We start from the raw sequence: 17,405 nt of genomic DNA on the forward strand, positions 1-17,405 counted from the left end.
GGATTTGTATTTTTGAAAAGGCATCTTCTTTATGTTTATAAATTTTGAGATTATTTTTGAATTGCTTATACTAAGTTAATACAATAAGGGAGTTGAGTTGTAGTGTGTATGTGTGGATATTTGTTGTTATTATTAATAATTATTATTAATAATTATTATTGTTATTATTATTATTTGGAATTGTTATTATGATTTGATTTGATTTGGTTTGATTTTGTGTGTAAATTATATATATATATGGGAGATTGTAAACTATGGAAATAATGATGGTGATGGAGATATTGTTTTAAGGATAGAATATGTTGTTTGGTTATCTATATCTATCTCTGCTATTGTCTCTATCATAACCTCTATCTCTGCTTCTATCTCTGTCGTAACCTCTGTCTCTATCACCTCCTCTATCACCACCTCTATCTCTGCTTCTGTCACGATCGTAACCTCTGTCTCTATCATAGTCTCTATCTCTGCTTCTATCACGGTCGTATCTGTCGTAACCTCTGTCTCTGCTTCTGTCACGGTCGTATCTGTCGTAACCTCTATCTCCTCCTCTGTCTCCACCTCTGTTGTATCCACCTCTGTCATCATATCTCTTGTATGGACTATAACGTGATGGACTAATGAAAAGTAGATAATAGAATAGAATTGGAATTGGAATATATTTGTAATAAGAAAAGTTGATTAATATACATGCATGATTAAAGAAAGATCATCTTGAAGTAACGACTCTTCGTTCTTTGTCGAAAGTTTGCCTGGCAAGATTCATTGTAATTACACAATGATTGTTTTTGATGATTGTTGGTGTTGGTGTTGATTGTTGTATTTGTTTTTGAAGTACCTTTGATGTTGTCTATTGATAACATACGTTCCAAAGTATCGTCCTGGTGTTGGATCGTGTGGCTTTTGCGAAGCAGAGTAATCGATACGTATGACACGTCCGTCGAGCTCGAGAGAGAGCGATCCCTCCTTGGCCGAAACGGCATCCTCCTTGTTGTCAAAGTAGATAAAGGCGTAGCATCTCGATGATCTCGTCTGACGGTCTCTGATCAAATTTACCTTTTCAAGTTTACCATACTTTGAAAAGACTTGGTCCAAGTCTGATTCTGTGGTTCTTGGATTCAATCCAAATACTCCCAATACTCTACTTGGTGGTGCAGTCTAGATTAGAGTAGATCAGAAGAAAAAGAAGAGAATAGACAGAAGAAGAAGAAGAAGAGATAAAAAGTATGAGTAAATAGTTACATATGATGTTTTGATGATGATGATTATGATGATGATCATTTCAAATTTGTATTGGGGGGTTTAGGTTTTGGTTGTACTTGCACTTACATTTGCGAGTTTGTTTAGTCTTTGAGTTTCTTCGTCGTCTTGGCTGTTGCTTCTATCGTTTCTGTCGTTTCTATCTCTATCGTTTCTATCTCTGTCGAATCTGTCACCAGAGCTATTGGCACCTGAACGTTCGTTGGAGTTTCTACCTCCGTTGGCAATACCGTCATGTGGATATGACTCTGAAGAGGCAGTGGTATTGTTGTTGTTGTTGTTTGATGAGGTTCCTACTGATGGTGAACCTCCATGGGCATCTGATTCATGCATTTTTCCTATCGTCGATGTATCTATAAAAATATATAAATGATGATTAATATATATATAAATAAACAACAACAACAAATATAATATATTGAATGAAAGGTTTTTTTTTGATGAGGAGCTGATGATGAAGTGGTGACCACCCCGAATTTTTTTTTTTTCACAGTGAACTGATGAATTTTGGGTAAATCTAGCATCATTAAACCAATAAAACAAATAATAAAACTAATAATAAAAAATAAAAAGGTGCAAGACAGCGGCAGGTTTATAAATTTATAAAATATATCATCTTCTACAACAAACAAGAGGTTATCTTTTTTAGTTTTTGTTTTTAAAGTTTTTGTATATACATACTACTTATAAAAGGGTTGATTGTATAAATACACATAATTAATAAAGATATATTTATATTATTGTTTAAAGATATATAACTAACTCCTTCTACTATTACTATTCTATTGTGGAAACAATGGATGATGGAAGATGGAAAAAAAATAGCCAAAGGTGAGTCCTCTCATAATCCAGAGGTTGCGGAGTGTGGCGGAGTGATGTTTTTTTTGAAGTTCATTTTCAAGGCCACTCGGTTGACACTCCGCAACCTCCTTTTTGATGGTTGGTGTATGAAGAGGGGTCTCTCTTTTGGGAAATCAGGATGGCGATCATCATTGGAACCAAACAAAGAAAGAAGATATTAATTTATTTGGCTAAAGAGGGTAAGAGAGAACGAACGATGATCCGTTTAAAACAAGTTGGAATTTTATTTAAATCTTTCTCTTTCACTGCCATGTCATTTCATCTGTCCAAATAGAAATAGAAAAAACTAATAAAGAAAGAAAGAAGTATAAGAGTAGGATATTATAAAATCTAACAATATAAATTTATTATTATTTTTTTGAAGGGCTCGGTTTGGTTTGGTTAAAAAGAAAAAAAAGCCTGTCTTGTCTGTTCTGTCTATCTATTTATAATATAGTTTCTTTTTTGGAATTGCCTAATTATTGGGAAAAAGTCTGTATACTTGTTGTTGTTGCCGTTGTTCTACATATTAAATGATTTTGATCTTACTGGTTGAGATGGATGTGAACTGTTGTTACTATTACTACCATTATTACAATTATCATTATTATTATTTACATTGTTATTATTATTATTTACATTACTGTTACTGTTATTGTTATTATTACTACTTGACCAAAACCTAAATGATTTTCTTCTTTGTAAAAACCCTGTTAGACCAGTTTCAGAGGATGATGTTGATTTGTTGATTTTTTGTGGTGGTTGAACATTATTGTTATTGTTGTTGTTGTTGCTGTTTCCTTCATTATTGGTCAAATTAAAAGCAGATACTGATTGATGAAGATGTTGTTTGGAAGAGGATCTAAAGAATTCTCTTGGTTTCATCTTGATCCAAGAGTTGTCAGTGGCTGCTGCGTTTTGACTGGCCTTTTGAGCACGTGACTTTTGTTGCTGCTTTTCCTGGTTCTTTGATCGCTTCTTGCGGTCCTTGCGCTCACGCTTGATCTCCTTGAGGAACTTGCTTCCGAGTGCGAGGAAGGGCTGGTGGTCGTTCATTTGGTCCCAGTTGCACTTTTTGACCATCCAGTCGAGACAGACACTCCACATGGGCTCGATCGAGGTGGAGCGACCCCATCCCTGGTTGGTATGGTCAAATGAGTAGATGGTCTTGATGACCTGGGTCATCTTGAAGACATCGAGCACGTTGTAGAGCAGGATGGCAGCGTATTGCTGGAGATTGGGCAGGTTAAAGAGATAGGCCATCTTGCAGAGCAGGAGCAGGTCGGTGACGTCGAGCTCGCCGGTGGTGGGGGAGGTGGCCGCCGAGGTGGCCGTGCCGGCGGTCGTGGCGGGGTTGGGGTGTGTGGCGGGAATGGGGTAGAGCAGCGGCTGGACGTCGACGTTGGCCGACGGGATGCTGCCGCAGTAGAGGTACTCGAGCAGCGCGATGATTGCCTTGTACGATGCATCGCCCATCTCGATGGTCCACCCAAACACGGGTGGCACGTCGCTGTATGCGGGCGAGCTGGCGATACTCATCTTGCGCATGGGGCTGTTGGTGCCGCCCAGCGACGATGATGGTGTGAACGCCTCGGGATTGCTGCCCCCGCTGCTGGCCAGTGTGTTGGGGTTGTTGGTCGACGTGGCTGGAAGAGGTGCAAGGGTGGGTTGGTTGAACAACGAGATGTACGACTTGCTCAGGATGGGGTGGTTGGACAGATGCAGCTTAAAGTAGGACGACCGACTGGCCAACAACACGCTGTGGGCGTGCACGACGATACCCTCGCCCGACACGATGGTCACATCCGAGTGCAACCGGTTGTTGACCTGCTTGAGCAGGTACTTGGCCGTCTCTAACGTGTACACACGCACCGATGAGCTGTTGGAGAGGATGTCTACGCACAGCCCGCTCAGCGACTCAATGTCGTACTGGTTGGCCAGCTCGAGCAACTCGGCCACCTTGCCATGCTGGGTGGCCACCTCACGTGGCAGCTCGCTCGTGTAGCAAAAGTGTAAGAGTGCCTTGAACACGTCAAATGACACGCCACGTTCGACGGGGATACGTACCAACGTGCTTGGGTTGGTGACACTACCCTGGCGGGATCGCGATCTTGCGCGTCCACCACCAGCACCACCCATCATTTGATTCAAATGGTTGGCGGTACCCGACAACGACGACTCATTGTACGAGTAGTCGTCGTCGTAATAGTCATTGTACGACGACGACGATGCATCATCTTGCGAGCGCGAGTAGCTGCTACCCGACACCAACGCATGACCAGCCTGTCCGCCGCCAAACCCATAGGTTCCATTGGGATTGTGATGGTAGTAGGGGTGGTGTTGAGCAGCTGCCGAATTTGGATGTAACGAGTTACTCATGGCAGTGTAGTAGCTGCTGTTGTTACTTGGGCCGCCTGCACCTCCACCACCACTCATCACCATCATCATTGGCTTATTGTAAGATATCATCTCACGGAAACATTTAAATTGACGTACAATGACAGAATGAGCATAAATCTCGCGACCATCCACTGAAAACACCAAATCGCAATAATCACCATCCAAAGCAAACTTGAGGTCATTGCCAAGTGGGTCAAAGGGAGACTTGGAGCAATCGATTGACGATGCAAAAAACTTGAAATATTGGTTACGTAATCCTGGATCGATCGTATAGATAAACTCTACACAATCAAAGTTTCCAAGTAACGAAGCCAAGCATAGAGGAGTCATTCCCATGTCATCCTTGATTGCCAAACATTTGTTTCCATTTCCAATCATACTTTCCAATATTCTACCATGTCCTCCTATCGCTGCCATATGAATTGGTAATCTACCTTTATTATCCATCTAAAAAAAATAAAATTAAAATAAAAAAAAGAGTTAGAAAAATATAATATAATAAAGTATGGACTATCTTTTATCTTTTCTTTTCTTCCTTTTCTTTCTTACAATATATAATAATAATTCAGATTTAATTTCTTTTTTAAATTTTGATTTATCGTAGAGGGAAGGAGGGAGATTGGCAGAGACGGATGGACTTAGTTTGCCCTTGTAACCCTTTCCATAGTCCAAAATAATGTCGACAAGATTACGCTTTCCCTGTCGACTGGCGATATGCAGGGGAGTGTAGCCCTGAATATCCTGTGAATAAACGTCCGCACCTCTCTGTAAAAGTATCTCACAGCATGTTGCATACGACTCCATGTTGGAGTTGATTGTGAATGCCGATTGGGAATAAGTGGCTGGATTAATCGATACATTTGGTTGTGGACTATGATACACTACCAAATGCAGTGGTGTCGATAAATTACAATCGGCTGCATTTACATTAATCTTGTAATCTAATAATAATTTAATTATTGTGTGATATCTAAAAGTAAAAAGTAAAACAAAGCATTATTAATAATCATTCTATTTCTATTTCTATATATTTATATTTTGTGTTCAATTTAATTTAATTTAAATTACCCTTTAAGTGAAGCAATATGGATTGCACTTCTTTCCATGATTTTGTTGATAATATTAACTTTGGCACCTTTAAAGAGGAGGTAGGAAACGATTTGTTGCTGACCACGCTCAACCGCATAGTGGAGCGGGGTATCGCCTCTGGCATCCCTGCTGTTGAGTAGTGACCCGTAGCATAGCAAGACTTCGACACAGTGTGGGTTGGAACAGGCTGCGTAATGGAGTGGTGTCATACCACTATTGTTGACCGAGTTGACACGGGCACCTCGTCCAATCACATGTTTGATGGCAAATGGGTGTCCGATAATAGACACTCTATGTAGTACACTGTTTCCACTATTGTCTCGCGTATTGATATCATCATTATTGACCAATGTCTTGATCTCTTCTTGCACAAGTACCGCATGTAAAAGTGGTTTCTCGCTCATTGAATGTTGTGGTTTTTGTCTTGACTGTCTTTGTAATCTTGGTCTAATCACTGGTGCCGAAGTACATCTTCGTCTCATTGGTGGTGTTGTATTCATCATTTGATTTGATTTCGATGGTTTGGATGAAATAGGAGGAGGTGAAATGACTAGAACTGGTGGTTGTTGTTCAGCAACAACTACAACCTGTGCAGGGGCAACTGTTACAGGTAGTGGTGATGGTTCAATTACAATTGGAATTGATTGTATTTGGGTGGCGTTGGCAGCTGCACTAGTCGGGGATTGGTCAGCACCAGATAACTCCTTGGGTGACGACGATCCAATCGCCAACACCACTGCTGTTGTCTTGTCACTACTATTGCCCAAGGGTCCACTGATTGAAAATACATCTGGTTTCATCATCTCTTCTAATATTGAAGATGATGAAGGTGGAGATGCGCAATTCGCCGAAGATGATGTGGGCTGTCCACCAGCACCACCATATGTAGTGGTTGTCGTTGTTATGGTCGTTGTCGTGGTTGTTGTCGTGGTCGTTATTATCGATCCATTGGGTGTCGTACATAAAATATCACTACTCGTTTCAATCAATTTGCCAAATGATGGTGGTGATGATACTACCATTGTATTGGTCGGTGATAATGGTGGTTGTTGTTGTTGGGATTGTTGTGTTGGCGAGTTGTTGTTTTGCAACATCAATTGTTTTAAACATAGTGGTTGCAAGTCCAACAGCAATGATGCAGAGACTGGTGTAGTCAAACTACTTGTTAAAAGACTGGCTGTTGTTGGAGTCACTCCTCCACCACATTCCTCTTCTGTCTTGTCTAATTGGGATTCTTCACACTGTGTGACAACAACCAATTCCTCTTCATCGTCTACAAATCTTTTTTCAATCAATATTACATTTTCATCGTCTTGTTTCTTTTCTTCCACCTCTACTACCACTGTTTCTTCTTCCTCTTTTTCTTTTTGTAAAAGTTGGTCATTATTATTGGATTGTTGTTGTGATTGCTGTGGTTCAGGTTGGTGATCCAATAATTCAAATTTTTGGCTATGTATATTACATTCATCAGGTGATTCGTTTGAAGTGATGGGAGAAACTTGACTCATCGACTCGTCGTCTCTATCCACCACTACCTCTGCAAGTGGGTCAATATCATCACTTGAGGTCATATTTTCGGTCGAGTTGTGTTGTTGTTTTTGTTGTTGTTGTGGTGGTTGTTGCAACATTAGATTTCCACTACTTATACTATTACTATTGGTGATTTGGGAAAGTAAAAAAGATGATGCCACCGAGGGAGGTGATATAGATAAAGAATCAGAGTTGGAAGTTGGTGAAAAATTCATCTTCTTTCTTTTCTTCTTTTAATATATATATTATATGTATTGTTATTATAGTTGGTTGGTTTGGTTGTTGTTTTAAATTATTATTATTATTATTTGGTTATTATAACATTGAGACCAATTTGATTGATTATTAATATTAATATTATTATTATTTTTGTTGTTATAGGTGTTTAAATAAATAAATAAATAAATATGTTCCTATAATAATAATAATAAATTGATATGTTAAAATAATAATAATGTTAATAAATATATATATGTGTGTGAATGTGATTTTGATTTTGATTTTAATTTGATTTGGATTGTGAAAATAAAAATAAATGGATTGGATTATGAATGTCGCTTGGATTGGTTTTATAAATAATCTAATTTGGTTGATTAGATTTTGACAATTGTGTTTTGTTATTTAAAATATAAATCTATTCTTATTCTATTCTTTACTTTTAAATAATTATTTAATTGATAATGATAATTGATAATAATCTATTATAATATTTTTTTAAATAATAATAATAATAATTAATTTTATAATATACATATAGTTTAACAAACAAACAAACAAACTAACTAGTCCCTAATCAACTTATTAATATTATGTTATTATTATTATTATTTTTTTATATGGTTTTGATTTGATTTGATTTGATTTGATTGATTGATTGATGATGAAACAAAAACACTACTATTTACTATAAAGGAAATGGATTAAAATAAATGGATTTGATTATATAAAGGATAAACAGTAATTTTAGGTTTGGGTACGTTTTTGCTTGGTTGGTTGGTTGGGTGTCAATTGTTGGAAAGGTAGCGAAGGGAGGAACTAAATTTAACAAATAAGAAATATATTTTTGGATAATGACTTGTTGCTGATGATGATGTTGCTGATGATGGATGGTGAAGAGTGGAGTGATAGAGTACTACTTGTTGCCAACAATGTAAATCAATAACAATAGCAGTGCCACCCCCCACTACCACTAACCGACTGAATGACTGACTGACTGAATCAACAGAAGAAATTCAACAGAGAAATCACACAGAAGAATCATTCCATCCAAACAGGAGAAAGGAAAATGTTGGGTATGTGTTGTTGTTGTTGTTGTTGGAATAATTGGTTAAAAGAGAGGGTGAATAGAGAAAAGTACCAACACTGCCATTCACTCCTGATTTATGTTGACGATGATGATGATGATGAATTAATCATGCTATCGTTATTTTTGTTGTGTTTTTTTTGGTGTGGTAATATTTATATGTATAAATATATATATATATATATATGTGTGTGTGTGTGTGTGTGTGTGTGTACAAGTACTAGTGTTAAAGATTGATGATGATGATGATGATGTTGATGATGTTAATTAAAAGTTACTGATAAGTCTATCATGGAATTAATTAAAATGGGTATCTATCACACCCTATGGTATGGTATATATCCACCTCGATAATAATAATATCACAACACAACTAAACAACACAACACATTTCCGTTCCATCCACCTTTTTTGTCTGAGAGAATGATTCCATCAATAATTAATGAGTTGGTTCCATCTTTTTTTTTTTTCCATCATACACAAGCTGCAGCAGTCAGTGCTAGCTACATTCCATCCGTTGCAACATGTTGTACTATACGTGTCGTATATTATACCTACCAAATTATTATTATTACTATTACTATCACTACTCTTACTACTTGTTGAATGATAATGATTGAAATTAATTTTGTTGTTTCTCCATCGATTGTTATAAATCTATGGAGAGGAGGAGGAAGTAAGAGGAAGGAAAGGTGTTAAATTGATTTGAAGGGAGGAATGAGGCAACGTCTTATTAATATTATGGATGCAGCACCCCCTAAACCAAACCAACATCAGATTTAGTAAAAACATATATAAAAAATTATATATATATATATGTACAACACTACCTACACCCCCACCCATCCAACAACAGACACATATACACACACACACTTGGTGAAAAGTGGTGGTGGGTGCATGGTTTGACTCTCTCAACAGAAGAGGGATTGGATTGATTTTGTTGTCATCTTCGTACTCTGTTTTGTTGTTCAAATCTTCTTCTTGCTTGTTGTTGTGTTCTATAAATACGTCTTGGTATGATCGTGAAGTATCATTCATATTATTACTATAGTTTCCTTCCTCTCTTCTATTTCTATTCCTATTCCTATTCCTCATAGATCTAATCTGTATCTATAACGAGCTTTTTACATATTCTTTGTCATGGACATCAATGAATCTTTGTTTATCTTTGTTTATCTTGTCTGTCCACAAGTCTGACCAATTCAAACCATCAAATAACACTCCTGTTGTTGTTGTTGTTGTTGATTCTAAGTTTACCTTTTTGTTTTTGTTTTGTTATTATATGTTGTTGTTGTAGTGTTACAGAGGTGTCGAATTACTATGAGTATATATATTATATGTATATATACAACTAACGACCTAAACCTTCTTTTTCTTTGCTCGCTGTCTGTCTATTTGCTCATCTTGAATTTAATAAGATAACGAGATAGATAGATTGAAAAAAGAAATAAGATATTGTTGGTGGAGATAATGAATGAAGACGACAAGAATCTTAAGAATGGTTAGGGGGCCCACACGTTGTAAAAGATACAATTAAATTAGAGGACCCTCCTCCAACCATGGCATCACTCAGAGTGTTACAGTTGGGGGTGGTGTCGAGACCGACTAAACAACGATCCAATCTCGTCCCTTGTCAGATCTGGCTCGAGACGACGTCTGAAAAACCGATAACTTTACGATTGGTATCAACTGCAGTTTCCCTTTCTTTGCAGCTGTTTTGTTGAAGTTGACCTTTTTTTGAAAGTATCACCTGACAAGTAGAAAAACAAACTATTCACTATTATTACTTATTTAATTATTATGACATAATGATCGATCGAATGATGATGGGTTGGGATGAAGAGCGACTTTGCCAAAAATTCATAAAATTATTTTCAAACTAAATGGTGGGAGGGATGAACACACCAAACACTCTTCTCCACTGCATTTTTTATTTTATTTTTTTATTTTTAAACACAATCATATGATTAGAGTCTCAAAGAAGTGGAAGCATACAGAAATTAATTCTTACATATAAATAAATTAGATACAAATATAGAATATAGAATGACTACTAAGAGACCAATATTGGAATCAACTATTATAAAATCACCAATTAGATTGTTGGAGAAGTTGTCGTCACCTGGAGAACAAGACACTCCTCGTCCATCCAAATCGACCACCTTTCTCATCATTGGCATGCAAGCATTGCAAAAGGGTGATTTAAAGGCTGCACAAGACAAGATACAAGTGGCTGTTGACGAAGCAGAACGTAACAAAGAGAATGAAGAGCTTGCAGCTTCACTTCTTGGTCTTGGTTATCTATACTCTTTTGAATTGAATGGACAGGCTGTGCAACCAGCCAAGACTCTCGAATGTTATCAGAAATCACTCACCCTCTGGAAGACTATACACCCAGCCAACAGTATGCGATTGATTGGATTGATCAGTGACATGGCACAACTAAATAGTTATCTCAAGAACAAACAAGCTTGTTTACAACTACTCGATGAATGTAAATCAATCTATAAATACAACTCTCAAGACAAGGATTCAAATCAAGATTATAAAGATTTATTAGATGTCATTACAAAGAATAGTTAAACAAAAATGTAATAGTTAATCAACCACACACACACACACAAAGTAAGCAAGCAAGTAATGTAAACAATATAAAAATAATAATAATAATAATAATAATAACATAAATGTATATATGCATCCATGTAAACCACACAACTCAACTTCCTCTTCCTCCTCCTCTCACCAATCCCTTTTTTTTCCAAAATCAAGTCCTGGAATAATTCAAATAATAATAATAATAATAATAAATAATCTAGAGAAACAATAATTGTATAGTACAATAATTAAATACAAATACAATAATATAATAATTATACATTCAATTAATTATACATTAAAAAGGTTCGAAATTTTATTTTATTTGTTCAAGTAAATATTTACAAGGATGTATTATTATTATTATCATCTGACATGGATGAATATAAATATGTATATATATTTAATAGACATTTTGGTTTAATGTCTTCTGGCAAATCTTTTAAGGGCACCTGGTCCAAGTACAATAGCAACTTGCATTTGGGATTGTGCTGGTTGATAATTCAAAGTATAGTTGTTGGAATAATGGTCATTTGAAAAGGAGTTGGAGCCAGATGAGAATTTATTGTTTCCAATTGATTGCAAGGTTTCTATAAATTAATTAAAAAAAAGGTAAACAAAGTATATTAATATTTATTTATTACTTTTATTATTTTTGGTTAAAACATATTTTTTAAAAGAAGTATACTTACTAAAGATTGACATTTTTAGTTTAGTTTGGAGATTTAAATATATATAAATATTTGATTTTAGATTTGATGTTGTTGATGATGTTGATATTGGGATTGATTCAATATTTATAGTTGATGGCCACATGTAATGTTTTTAGAGTTATATTATCACATCAAGACAGATCGATGTTCAATTCTATTGATAAACACTTTGAGTGTGTTGTGGTAGAGTTGTGGTGTAATCCTCAAAACAACAACCACCACCTTGAAATTCCTTCTTTTACAATGGTATGGATGTGGAATGGCAGATAGATAGATACGATGATACTGTTTCTGTTTCTTGTCTTCATCCTTGTATTATTTGAAATAGATATAGATATGGAAATAGAGATAATAAACAAACAACTATTGGTAGAGATACACTAATCAATTCCCTCGATTATCTATTCAATTATCATAAACATCTATTTATTCATTATTTATTTGAATAGTATACATACGGATTTATATGTTTATCGTAATTGACTACTAGATTCATTAATTTACATCAATTATTCAAATAATCATGATTAAATCTATTTCAACTGGAAATTTTAAACTAAATTGGGTTTTCCAACGTTGGGATGTTGCGATGATGGATTTACTTTACATTCCATGGTAAAGAATGATACAAATTAAAAAAAAAGAGGGAAAATAATATAAAACAAATTCAAAATATTTATGATCTATTAAAATTTGTAAAATGGTCTTACTAGTAAACAATGAAAATAATTTTATAGATATCTTTTCCTAAAAAAGGAAATAAAACTTTGAATTTTGAAATTAATTTCTTAAAGTACATAGAATAATATATATTGTAGAAAATTTTTTTGTTACTATTCTTATTGTATATATATACTACTTAGGGAAGAGGATTAATATTTTAAAAACATGTGGATACCTATTATTATACCTTTTGGTACAACTGGAAAGAGTAAAATTGTTGATAACATTATTAGAGTGGTATGTCTATAATTATCATATCATATACGACTGAACAGTCTACTGATTTACTTATATTATTATTATTATTATTATATTAGTGTCCTAATTGTCACAACAGGTCAGTACAACTAGAGAGAAATGATTCTTGGGCACATTTATTTTTTATCCCATTTTGCAAAGTAGGTTAGCTAAAAAACAATATTTATCAAAATTGTTAACAATCAAATCTTATTATTATGTAGGTAAAGAAAGGGTCACCATTTTTACATTGTGCAGCATGTGGTTGTACAGTTCCATATGTAGAGGGATACGAGAATGAAGCATTAAAAGATTTTGGATATTCAAATAATAGTGAAGCTTTTGCTAGTATGCAACAACAACAACAACCTCCTCCTCCTCCACCAGGACCAAACCAACAATATTATAATGGAAATTATAGTAATCCCAATCAATCCTACATGGAGGAAGATGGACACCCTCAACAACAACAACAACAATACAATAATTATAATGATCAATCTACTTTTTATGAATCAAACAACATGCCAACCAATCAAGTTCAATCAGAAACACCAATCCAAAAAAAGAAACATAAATTCTTCCATAGAAATTAATCAATAAATTATTAATATATCCTATACCAAGGTTTTGACTTATTAAAATTTTGTGCCTGAAAAATGACTCAAATTTTTATTGTGGGTTTTCTTGAATGAACATGATGTCATTGATGAGATACATCCTCTTTGTTGATATTAGATAGATAAATAATAGTAGTAGTAGTAGTAGTTAGGAGTGATGGAGGACGCATTATTTAAAGATGGTGATGAAAAGTTACAACAACAATCAGTGTCTACGACAACAGGTGGTGGTGGACATCAAGGACATCAACATCAAGGACATACACACGAACTATCAGGTGAACATAAAGGTCATGAACAGTTACATGCAACGATTAGTTTATGGTTGATCATGCTGTCAGTGGCAGCACAGCTGCTATTGTTGTTGTGGAAACATTACTCTGCTAGAACCTATCTAAGAGCGTCGCTGATTGGCATGTGGCTATTCCCAATTCTATACAGTATCTATTATGGCTATATTAGAATGATCATCATATGGACACTATTCAGTTTGGCAATAGTCTACTTGTATCGTCTCTCTATCGAACAACCACTACAACGAACCACTCCAAAGATTGTATACATGTGGTTCTACTCGATTTATTTAATTTCTTATTTCATTACATTCTTGGGATACATTGGTTTGATGTGTGCAATGTTACAAATCAATATTCCAATCTTATCTAAAGGTTCACTTGAACTATTATTTTATGGTAAAGAAAGACAAAGAGAAATAGATAGAAATAGATAGATAATTGATTAATTAATATTTAATATTTAATATTTTAAAGGTTTATATTTTGGTGTACTTGGTAGAGATTTTGCAGAGATTTGTTCAAATAGAATAGCTTCGATTTTAGGATTGGGGGGCTCGAGATTGCCAATTACAAAGGCATCTAATAATTATTGTGCTGTTTGTTCAGGGTATTTGGATCCCAATGCAACCACTACCAATTCAGCTAGTGCTGGATTGATGAACCCAACCTCTTCCTTTTCCGATCACAATAATGACAAGGATCGATCAGGAAGAATCAGTAGAATAGTAGATAGAACAATGAACATCATTTTTAGTAAAAAGAGTTGTAAATTGGAATGTGGACATATGTTTCATCTTTGGTGTATCAAAGGATGGTATTTAATTGGAAAACATGATCATTGTCCAAATTGTAATGAAAAGGGTAAATATAAATAATTAATCAACTCAAAGACTCAAACATTAATATTAATAATATTTAATTTCTTTTATAGTTGATATTAAAAGTTTAAGTACAAATCCATGGGAAAAGACAGATTTTGCATGGGGTATTTTATTAGATGTTGTTAGATTCTTGATAGCGTGGAATCCATTAGTTATTATGGTTTCAAAAGGAATTATTTATGTTTTCGATAAATAAAACAACAACAAGTAACATACATGGGTGTATGTATGGTGGGATATATTAATATTAATAACAACAAAAAGAGTATTTTACAAATATATATTTATATAATTTAAAATTGAATATTTTTTGGTAGTAAATAATTAAACATTAATGGATGAATTGAAATGAGGTCAGTATCTTTTAAAACTTTGATAAGGATTTGTAGGTTTTTGGTTGGTGATTGTTGGAGGATATAATCGAGTGTTTTGTAATCACCATTTTTGATGACTGCGTCAATGAGATCCAATGTCATGTCTTTGAGCTCTTGTGGACGTTTGACAGAGAGATATCTAATGATTTTAATATTGGCAAGTTTAGATACATTTTTAGTCCACACCAAAAGAGATCTTGTTCCATAAACGGGGTGTTCTACCAGATAGGCAAACAACTCTAACTTACCTGCATCCAATGCAGACAATGTACATTGTCTAAACATTGAAATAGGGTAAGAGTTGCTTGGGGTCTTGTTGGTATTCAACCTTTCAAATTCAGCAATATCTCCACTCATACCAACGCATACCTCTGTAGCAGGGTCTGGCTTGAATCTCAAACCACCATGAGATATTAGTTTGTCTATAACGGTCGATGAAAAGCCGTTGGTGTATGCCCAGTCTAGTATGCGGTCGGGTAGTGGTTGGATAGTCGATATTGCATGGTCGAGTAACTTGTCATTGCCAGTGATAAGAATACCCGATACAATCCCTGGTGTCAAGTAGTGGTTTTCACTCACTTGATAAGTGTCCAATACGAATCGATACATCTCTACCGTCCAGCGATCATTGGGTGCTAGCCACCTAAGCGTCTTGTACGTGCCAAATATGAGTAGCATCATTTCCAGTGTTTGGGGAGACGCCCATTGCTTTGTATGTGACTGTGGTACAAAACTCTTGTGTTTCTCGCTTGACCTTAGTATGGCACGCGCTACGATAGTGTCGGCACGTGAAAAACAAGCCAATAATATGTCACCTGTAATCTTGGTTGGGTCTTCTGCCAAAACATAATCCAAAGCTGCGATTGCTTGATCAACGGTTGCATAAGTAAATATAGCCCATAAAGATTCAGCGACAATCTTGAAAAGTGGGTTGTCCTTGGTGTTGATTGGCTCACCTATTCTAGGTACACTGTGTTGTCCAATTTCAATGGTCGAATGTCTTTCATTGGACAATGCAACATAAAATGGAATTAAATGGATTGATTGATCCAATTCTAAACATTTCCTAATAAATGAAATGATAAATTCTTTTTTTTCATCAAATCCAATTGTTAATTTAAATAATATTAAAATATTATAAATTAAAATGTGATTATTATTATTATCTGTTTTTTCATTATTATCTTTGTTTGTTAATGGATTTAAAATGATTATTCTATCTGATTCGTTGGTGTAATAATAATTTACAAAATGTAAAAGGAATTGATAGACTGATTGAAAGTTGAGAGAGTTGAAAGCTTGTAATAGAATATTAAATGCGATGAGCTTGTTGTATTTGTTTGTGACATATTCTGGATTGTTGAGATGAATGATACTAAAATAGTTGGGTGAGTCGATGACTCTACGAACATCCAATTGACCAAATAGTTTGTTGATAGTGTTAAACATGTGTGGAGCCGCCTCTCTAATCATCTTTGATTTGGAAGTGTACATTGAAATGGTATTGCCAACAACCATAGTCATGTTGGTTGGTTTAATACCCTTGCTTTGTACAAGATACTCTAATACCTCTGGTCTTGCTCCAAGAACTGTATTCTCTATTAGAGATGTATGAACATCTTCAACTGTCAAATATGATCTTTGATTATTTGATAATAACAATTTAGAAGATGAGGATGATGAAGAGGATGAAGAAGATGATGAAGATGATGAAGACCACCATGACGAAGACTTCTTTTGTTGTTGTGGTTGTTGTACAACAAAATCTTCAATATCAATACCATTTACTCTCTTATTATAGTTGTTGTGGAGAGTTATAGGGTCCAATCGGTTAGGTAACTTTTCAATATATGGTTGATGATAGGTTTCATAGACATGTTTTACAACTTCCAAGGTACCACCAGCTTTACATACACCTTGAAGAATGACATCATTGAATGCAGTGAACCATTCAGGTCTAAGAATATACATTTCACTCATTATATAAATAGCCATTTCATTGGCCCCAATCGTTGCGAAAAAGTCTTTTACCGCCTTGACAGTATCAATATCTACAAGGTCAATACTATTACCACTCTTTAATAAATCCAATAGTATTCCATGATGTCCATGTTCACATATATCAGACACACTATGCCAATCTCTAAAAAAAGCAACTATATCGTAAGTTATACGTCATATATTATATATCAAATATGTTTATTACATACTTAAATCTATATCTAGGACGTCTATTTGGAAGGGATGGATTTGCATTTGTTATAATATCAATCTTTCTATCATTCTTTCCAAATGTACTAATCTCTTGAAAGATCCTTCTACCCAAATATGTATTTCGAAATACTTCCATTTAATGTTATCTTTTTCATCAAAAGTAACTTTTAAAGTATTAAAACAAGATACAACACTTTGAACCATCTTTTACATAATTCAAAAAGATTATTAGTCATTTTGGAAAAAAAGTAGAAGTATCTTTTGACAATAACAAAAATATTAAATATTTAACAAACGATTGATTTTATATATCTATATATATGATGT

The 17,405-nt window shown here is 34.8% G+C and overlaps 8 protein-coding genes across 8 annotated transcripts; 3 read left to right on the forward strand and 5 right to left on the reverse strand.

The window, feature by feature from the left end:
• Positions 1-310: 310 nt before the first annotated feature.
• Positions 311-1,972, reverse strand: tra2 (RNA-binding region RNP-1 domain-containing protein; the record flags this gene model as incomplete). The annotated part of the gene is made up of 4 exons (XM_004360911.1): positions 311-614; positions 863-1,155; positions 1,327-1,610; positions 1,939-1,972. The coding sequence occupies 4 exons, from the start codon at positions 1,970-1,972 to the stop codon at positions 311-313; spliced, it is 915 nt and encodes a 304-aa protein (XP_004360968.1).
• Positions 1,973-2,619: 647 nt separating this feature from the next.
• DFA_05248 (uncharacterized protein) lies at positions 2,620-3,153 on the reverse strand (the record flags this gene model as incomplete). The annotated part of the gene is made up of 1 exon (XM_004360912.1): positions 2,620-3,153. One exon carries the CDS (start codon positions 3,151-3,153, stop codon positions 2,620-2,622), a length of 534 nt encoding a protein of 177 aa, XP_004360969.1.
• Positions 3,154-3,823: 670 nt separating this feature from the next.
• On the reverse strand, positions 3,824-7,331 carry cnrM (ankyrin repeat-containing protein; the record flags this gene model as incomplete). Its single annotated transcript, XM_004360913.1, has 4 exons — positions 3,824-3,976; positions 4,165-4,944; positions 5,047-5,467; positions 5,566-7,331. The coding sequence occupies 4 exons, from the start codon at positions 7,329-7,331 to the stop codon at positions 3,824-3,826; spliced, it is 3,120 nt and encodes a 1,039-aa protein (XP_004360970.1).
• A 1,394-nt stretch (positions 7,332-8,725) lies between these two features.
• On the forward strand, positions 8,726-11,005 carry DFA_05250 (uncharacterized protein; the record flags this gene model as incomplete). The annotated part of the gene is made up of 4 exons (XM_004360914.1): positions 8,726-8,753; positions 8,904-8,962; positions 9,474-9,582; positions 10,449-11,005. 4 exons carry the CDS (start codon positions 8,726-8,728, stop codon positions 11,003-11,005), a joined length of 753 nt encoding a protein of 250 aa, XP_004360971.1.
• Positions 11,006-11,440: 435 nt separating this feature from the next.
• DFA_05251 (uncharacterized protein) lies at positions 11,441-11,836 on the reverse strand (the record flags this gene model as incomplete). The annotated part of the gene is made up of 2 exons (XM_004360915.1): positions 11,441-11,610; positions 11,713-11,836. The coding sequence occupies 2 exons, from the start codon at positions 11,834-11,836 to the stop codon at positions 11,441-11,443; spliced, it is 294 nt and encodes a 97-aa protein (XP_004360972.1).
• A 785-nt stretch (positions 11,837-12,621) lies between these two features.
• On the forward strand, positions 12,622-13,289 carry DFA_05252 (uncharacterized protein; the record flags this gene model as incomplete). Its single annotated transcript, XM_004360916.1, has 3 exons — positions 12,622-12,693; positions 12,774-12,854; positions 12,918-13,289. The coding sequence occupies 3 exons, from the start codon at positions 12,622-12,624 to the stop codon at positions 13,287-13,289; spliced, it is 525 nt and encodes a 174-aa protein (XP_004360973.1).
• A 181-nt stretch (positions 13,290-13,470) lies between these two features.
• Positions 13,471-14,686, forward strand: DFA_05253 (uncharacterized protein; the record flags this gene model as incomplete). Its single annotated transcript, XM_004360917.1, has 3 exons — positions 13,471-14,005; positions 14,084-14,470; positions 14,541-14,686. 3 exons carry the CDS (start codon positions 13,471-13,473, stop codon positions 14,684-14,686), a joined length of 1,068 nt encoding a protein of 355 aa, XP_004360974.1.
• A 97-nt stretch (positions 14,687-14,783) lies between these two features.
• On the reverse strand, positions 14,784-17,214 carry DFA_05254 (uncharacterized protein; the record flags this gene model as incomplete). Its single annotated transcript, XM_004360918.1, has 2 exons — positions 14,784-17,007; positions 17,075-17,214. 2 exons carry the CDS (start codon positions 17,212-17,214, stop codon positions 14,784-14,786), a joined length of 2,364 nt encoding a protein of 787 aa, XP_004360975.1.
• Positions 17,215-17,405: the final 191 nt, after the last annotated feature.

This window comes from Cavenderia fasciculata (genome assembly GCF_000203815.1).
Source record: "Cavenderia fasciculata unplaced genomic scaffold Scf_Dfasci-G-o-80e12.f1-5, whole genome shotgun sequence".
Classification (NCBI taxonomy): Eukaryota; Evosea; class Eumycetozoa; order Acytosteliales; family Cavenderiaceae; genus Cavenderia; species Cavenderia fasciculata.